Below are 7,012 nucleotides of genomic sequence, written 5' to 3'. Positions count from 1 at the left end.
ATAATTATATTATATTATATTATTTAATATGCTTGATCATGTTAAAATTTAACATCCTAATAGTATACTTTTATATAGATGATTTAATAATGTTATTACTATAATTCCTTTTTTTAATTAAACGGTTCGGGTACCCAAAACCTGACATAAAAAATAAAACCCGATCTTAAACTATAACGGGTTTGAAAATCAAAACCAAAACCATTTCCAAACCCTATGGGATCAGTTTGTGGGGTTTAAATGGACCGGGTATCCTATAGATAGTGTTTGGATCGGTTTTTTTGCCATCCTTAAGATTGGGACAATATCGTACAATATTGGATTTTATACATTTTTTATCGGATTGGTTGTTAAAGGTATATTTTTTAGCAAATATGGAGTTACATTATACAATAATGAATTTTATAATTTTTTTTATTGGATTGGTTATTGAATCATTAGTATTTTCAGTTCTATTAGATATTACAAAATCATGGATTGGTAAAGTTTGTAGCACGTACATTAGAAGTTACAATGTCGTATAATTAGTGGATTTTATATATTTTTTTATCGGAATTTTATCATGGTGATTAGAGTTCGACTATCCTCTCATTCGTTTTAAAAAAAACGTAACCTTTTTCCTATTTTATTATATATTTAGTAATTTAATTATTATAATGCTATTTTGAAATACGTTATTTCTGAATATATCTCGTTACTTATAAAAAAAAGTTATTTTGAAATATTAGATAACATTTCATTTTGTTATTTATTAGTTGACTTGAGGATTATAACTCAAAGTACCGATAAATTAATACAATTCGTAAATACTATAATTCCACATCGATCTGACATAATCTATCCAAGTGACTTATAAGCAAAGCCCTTACCCTCTCTCTTTCGTGCATCATATATACGCTTTTGTAATGAAGAATAACACTTACTCAGGCAAGGATTTAGGTTTCTTCCAAAATCATAAAAAATTGAAGAAAAAGGAACAAACCCGTCCGTAAACATGGGCCAGGCTTTTGTTTTGCGTTCACACAGATTAACCCGAAAAAATTGACGGACGGGCAGGCCGAATACCTATATCCGGACCGGCCCGCTTTAGACCTCTTATCTATAAGTGTTCCTTTCCAACAAGAAAAACGCACTCTCTCCTTTCATTTCTTAAACCCTATTCAGCCTAATGGGGTTTACTCCCACCACTGCCGGAACACCATACACAATGATGAGCTTAACGTCAACCTCACTGCCATTGGCCTCCAAGGGGGCTTTAGCTGCTGCCTCGACCTCCGTCGTGACTCTTCCGCAACACCACTCTGCCTTCGTCTTGTCTGCGTCCGCCGTTGTTGTTCCCGGTAAGATTGAAGCGTCTTCCGGATTCTGTTCACTGTCCGGCCCCTTTAGGAGGTGCTTTCATGTGAAATCCGGGCCGTTGAGTTTCAGGGCGTCGGCCGCTGTACAGACGGAGTATGCTTTAGCAGATTTTAGATACGTTGAAGAGAAGAGAGGGACTACTGGCGGGGATGCTGAGGATGGGATTGAGATTGCGAAACTTGAGATATCTAGAGATATTGTGTCTGCTTTGGCGGGGAGGGGTATTACCAAATTGTTTCCTATTCAGGTGATTTTATCATTCTTTCATTCCCATACAAATTTAATAAGTATTTTTTAAATGATTTTGAAATGTAGGGATCTTTGTGTTGTGAGAACATGAGCTTTGGTCGCTTTTTGAAACTATAGTTGTTTCTTTCTTTCAATAATACTATAACAGCGAAGCTGTTTTCAGTCAGGATGTCAATCAGGGCCAATACATTTTAAAAGATTCGACGTCTGCAATACATTTTAAAAGATTTGATATCTGGCTATCTATGCTGGAGATATGAGCATCCTGGAAAATTCTCAAATATTGTTGCAGGAACTGTCCTGGGGTGAAGTTTTGAGAATTTTAATTTCTCTTATTTACATCTTGGAGATTGCAGTTAAAAGTATCTGTCTTGGTTAACAAACCTAGGACTGATATCTGGCATTATATTGTCTATTAATCATCTGTTTTAGTATTAAGGCATTAGATCCCAAAATGTGTTGTTTGTGTTGTAATACTTCTCTTTTATTCCATAATAATTTGAAGCACTTGCATGTAGATTGCATATATACGCCTTTATTGGCAGAAGTGCATTTTTTTCTTCCAATTGAAAATTATTTTGGTGGCTTCCCATGCAGATTTCATTTGATGTATCAGTTCAAATACTTTTTTTTTTTTTGGGAGCTGGAGTATCTTTTATTAATTTTTCTTCATTATAGAAAGCTGTGTTGGAACCAGCAATGCAAGGGCGTGACATGTTTGGTCGAGCTAGAACAGGAACAGGGAAAACTCTTGCTTTTGGGATTCCCATTTTGGATAAAATCATCGAGTTCAATAAGAAGCACGGGTTTGTTCACTAATTCACTTGAATAATGTTTCCTACTTGATTCTTGTTCTTTCATTTTTCTGCTTGGAAGATGATTACATGGTTATCTGGGCTCACTTGGTTGATGCAATAAGCCAATTTGTTTTATTGGGTGCCTTTTTGTTGTTCATTACATGCACGTGTTCTTTTTAAATTATACAGAAAAGGAAGAAATCCTTTGGCCTTAGTTATGGCACCGACTAGAGAACTTGCGCGACAAGTTGAGAAGGAATTCCAACAGTCAGCACCTGGTTTGGATACAATATGTGTTTATGGCGGCACACCCATATCAAGCCAAATAAAGCAGCTCAACTGGGGTGTTGATATAGCTGTTGGAACACCTGGTCGTGTCATTGATTTGATGAAGAGAGGTGCTTTAAATCTCTCAGAGATTCAGTTTATTGTTCTTGATGAAGCTGATCAAATGCTTAGCGTGGGATTTGCCGAAGATGTTGATGTAATCATGGAGAAGTTGCCGCATAAACGTCAAACCATGATGTTCTCTGCAACAAGGCCTACTTGGATAAGGGAGCTTGTCAGGAAGCATATGAATAATCCTATAACCATTGATCTTGTGAGTGCATAGTCGTTTTCTCTCATCACTCTTTGGCCTACTCTTATGGCTTCCTGTTGTCATAGTTGTTTCATATTTTATGTTGGCGTGCCAATTGCCTGCATTGGTGTTCATAAATTCTTGTCTTACTACTATTTCTATCGGCTGAGTGGTTGCTACATTGTTAGTGGTATACTTTTAATAGCATGTTTGGAAAAAGTGGTTTTTTTTTTGTCATTTTCAGTTGCCAATTAGCATGATTTTTGTCTTTAGACATTTGTTCAGTGGGGTAGGTATAGTTCTTCAAATACTTACACTAACCTTATAGTTTCATAGAAAAATGCACCATTGTTTTGATAGTCTTATTCTTGTGATTATTAGTTTTATATTGTGTATTTGTTATCTAGGTGGGAGAATCTGATCAGAAGCTGGCAGATGGAATAACCCTTTATTCAATTCCTTCAGATACATATGGAAAAGCTTCGATTATTTCTCCTCTTATAACGGTACAAGCCTACTCCTTCTCACTCTTAAACTATCATAATATGATTACTTTTAGTTATCATTTTTCCTGTTCCTGAAGAATTTTGTAGGTAATATTTGCTATTATTGGCGTTCCCTGTCAACATCAATTGCTTTCCTGAGCTTCATATATTTGTTTTCTTAGGAGCATGCAAAAGGAGGGAAGTGCATTGTTTTTACTCAAACCAAACGTGACGCTGATCGTTTGGCATATGCTATGGCAAGGAACTTGAAATGTGAGGCTTTGCATGGGGATATTTCCCAAAGTCAAAGGGAAAGGACACTCTCAGGCTTCAGGGTTGGACATTTTAATGTATTAGTTGCTACTGATGTTGCTGCTCGTGGCCTTGATATTCCAAATGTTGATCTGGTGAGTTTATATTTCAGGTGAGATTTATCCATAGTTATTAATCTTTGAAGGTTCACTGTGTAGTTTACAGGTAGTTTATACTCATCTTCTCTTCAATTGTGCATGCCATGCTAGAGATTTCTCATATAATTCTTTTACATACAACTCTTCTAATAATTGGTTCTCTCCCTTGAGAAAATTGCTGAAAAGAAATGTTAAGCTTGGGTCATAATGCCTCAATTTGAGCTTTGAAAGTAGGGAGTAGATGTGAATATTCAAAATTCGAAAGAAAATAAATGATTACTTTGAAATTTAATCTTGATGCGTCAAAGTAGAATAGGCAACATGAAATTCCCATATAAAAAAGCAAATTGAGAAAAAAGTAAAAGAGGTAAATTTAAAAGAGCTGCAAGGTTAACTTTCCCTTGAGAAGCTGTAATTTTTTGTGTGTTGACACCTTGTTTACGCATTTCCAGTTGGAGGTTTTGAAATGACTAGTTTAATCTTTGTGGTGATGGCAAATGACATGGTGCGAATTGTTCTCAGCTTCAAACATATGTTGAACATTAATTTCGTTCTCAGTAGCAATCTAATGTACTTCAGTCCTCCCTATTATAATATTTAATTTAGTTATGTTCGTAGATCTATTTATGAAATATTTTTAGTTCTTTTATTTTATGAACTTATGGTTCATAATACGATGTGAGACTATGGAAATTTGAGTTTCGATACCTTCTATGGTATACGATATAACAACTATGCTTATTGTTAAATTATATGAGTTAATTTGTTGCCAGGTAATCCATTACGAGCTGCCAAACTCTTCAGAGACTTTTGTTCATCGATCTGGTCGTACAGGCCGTGCAGGGAAGAAAGGAACTGCCATTTTGATCTACACACAGGCGCAAACCAGGGCTGTCAAGGTTATCGAACGTGACATTGGATGCAGATTTACAGCGGTGAGGACTGACATCCATTATGCTGTTTTTAAGATTGTTCTTAATTTAAGATGTTGACAAGGCAGCACAATTTTTACTTGACCGTAGAATTTTACTGGTGTTTTAACTGTGTGAATTAGTGTCTGAATATGTGTGAATTAGTGTCTGCTGCTTTTTTTTTGTTCAGTTAACAAAAGAAAAGTATATTTTTGCTTCATAGCATTATGATTTATATGAATGTGGAGAATAACGTCTGTTGTTTTCTCCTAAGTTTTGAGAGGGCTGCTTTTCTGGTCTACAAACAAGAAAGATAATAAGTATTAGGGAAGGCAAAATGTAGTGGAAACCCACATTCTGTTGTTGTCTGAATGTATGAATGACATTGATATTGATAATAGGATGCATTCATGCCTTTTCTGGAAGTCTAGATATGGTGTGATGTAATATATGCTTACTCCAAAAGAGATGGTGGCAACAATCTTGACAACAATTTTTACCCACATATCTGTTTCTTTTTTGCTTAAGTGGGATAATTTATTTTGTCGCTGTACAGTTGCATGGCTACCTCCCACCATGTGGCATGCATACGTTAACCTCGTAGGAACTGATAGGACGCTAACTCAATGTTAATCATTTTCAGCTTCCTAAGATTGCTGTCGAGGGTGGAGCTGGGGACATGTTCGGTGGCATGGCTGCTGGTGATCGATTTGGCATGAGAGAGAATAGATTTGGAGATACAGGATTTGGACGTTCTGGTAGTCGAGGGGATTATGGATCTGGTCGTTCTGGGGGAAGCAGGAGTCCTGGGTTTGGTCGCTCTAATGGATCTGGTCGTTTTGGTGGATCTGGCTCTAGACGTGTTGGTTCTGATGGTTACCGTTCTGGGACTTTTGATACTCCTGGTGCCGATCATGGTTTTGGGGAGTTTGGTAGATCAGACCGTTCTAGTGGTTTTGGGGACTTTGGTTCAGGTCGTCCTAGTGGATTTCGTGGCAATAAGTCAAGCCGAAGTTCTAGCGGTTTTGGTGAATTTGGTTCAGGACGTTCTGGTGGATATGGTGCTAATCGATCAACCCAAAGAAGTCGTGGTTTTGGCACTTATTCTAGTGAATTTGGTGGCCGCTCTGCTGACAACAGTTTTGCTGACGATTAAATACTCTGAGAAAGCCATTCTATCTTCATAGTTTGTGGTATGCCTTTCTTAAGTGATATAAAGCGATTTCCCCCCCGCGAATTATCTCTCTGAAGCATTGCTGTTGTACTTTGTTATGTCATACTCTGCCTGTTGACTTTATTCTTTTCCGAAACAGATAGTCTGTGCACTAGAATTCCTCATTTTCTAGAACTTGAAATTGGTTGGGAACGTTGATTTGGAGTTTGTAAGATGCTTCATTTTATCTACTTGGTGGAATTGAGGAGATCCGAAAGTGTTCATATTATTCATGTTCTTCAGTGTGGTGCATTACCCAGAAGTGACATCTGTGTGGAATTTCTTAATGCAGTGGAGTTGTGAAATGTGCTACCATTTTGCATAGGGTGCATTGTTGTGCAAAGATGAACTGTTTGTGCATGTCCTTTGCATCCTCCTGTTGTTTGTGCATACTCCACGCATGTCCTCGTATTGAAGTAGAACTGTTGTCCTTCATATATCTTTCGCTCCAATTTGGGCCTATAATAACTGCTGTTCCGACTTATTTATCTTTCTCAATATCCATTTTTTTTTTATTTTTTATGCTGTCATTGTTTTGTTCTAACACGCATGTCTTCAACGACAGGTGAGAAGGCAATGTATAACTAATGCCTGGATAAAATGAACAATGAGAAACGATGAGCCCGTATAATACATCTAGTTTGCTGGATCGGCTGCAAGCCTGCAAGGCATGATGGATTTCTGCTGCTGGGTGTACTTGATACCTTATTGTTGATGGACATTTAGGTTATATTATTATCCAAGAATAATTTATTAATCTAGCTCATGTGTGATGTGTAAAGTTAAGGAAAATAGTATGCTGCTTTAACAGTTCTTTCCTTTTATTTTTGTGTTTTCCCGCTTAATTTTTTGTTCATTCATGAGTACACAATTTCTAAGTTTTTGTATTCACCCCATTCAATACAAGAAGGAATCTGTTCGTAAGTTGGGTGATTGGTATGGGTATAATAGACATGGTGAAAAATTGTACTGCATTGAGTTTCCTATCGTGCCGGAGGATTTTTTGTG

The 7,012-nt window shown here is 36.7% G+C and overlaps 1 protein-coding gene across 1 annotated transcript; it reads left to right on the top strand.

The window, feature by feature from the left end:
* Nucleotides 1-1,146: 1,146 nt before the first annotated feature.
* LOC119995224 (DEAD-box ATP-dependent RNA helicase 53, mitochondrial-like) lies at nt 1,147-6,928 on the top strand. The gene is made up of 8 exons (XM_038841661.1): nt 1,147-1,606; nt 2,287-2,414; nt 2,595-3,006; nt 3,393-3,491; nt 3,653-3,877; nt 4,654-4,815; nt 5,435-5,984; nt 6,570-6,928. Exons 1-7 carry the CDS (start codon nt 1,169-1,171, stop codon nt 5,945-5,947), a joined length of 1,977 nt encoding a protein of 658 aa, XP_038697589.1. The 5' UTR covers nt 1,147-1,168; the 3' UTR covers nt 5,948-5,984; nt 6,570-6,928.
* Nucleotides 6,929-7,012: the final 84 nt, after the last annotated feature.

Source organism: Tripterygium wilfordii, chromosome 3, assembly GCF_013401445.1.
Source record: "Tripterygium wilfordii isolate XIE 37 chromosome 3, ASM1340144v1, whole genome shotgun sequence".
Lineage (NCBI taxonomy): Eukaryota > Viridiplantae > Streptophyta > Magnoliopsida > Celastrales > Celastraceae > Tripterygium > Tripterygium wilfordii.
The sequence above is the reverse complement of the archived record's forward strand: the minus strand, read 5'-3'. Positions and strand labels throughout refer to the sequence as shown.

What these genes read in the sequence shown, in the direction of transcription:
- LOC119995224 (XM_038841661.1), top strand. Translation starts at nt 1,169, where the DNA reads ATGGGGTTTACTCCCACCACTGCCGGAACACCATACACAATGATGAGC. An exon ending in CCAAATTGTTTCCTATTCAG is followed by an intron (nt 1,607 to 2,286) that starts GTGATTTTATCA and finishes TCTTCATTATAG; the next exon opens with AAAGCTGTGTTGGAACCAGC. An exon ending in TTGGATGCAGATTTACAGCG is followed by an intron (nt 4,816 to 5,434) that starts GTGAGGACTGAC and finishes AATCATTTTCAG; the next exon opens with CTTCCTAAGATTGCTGTCGA.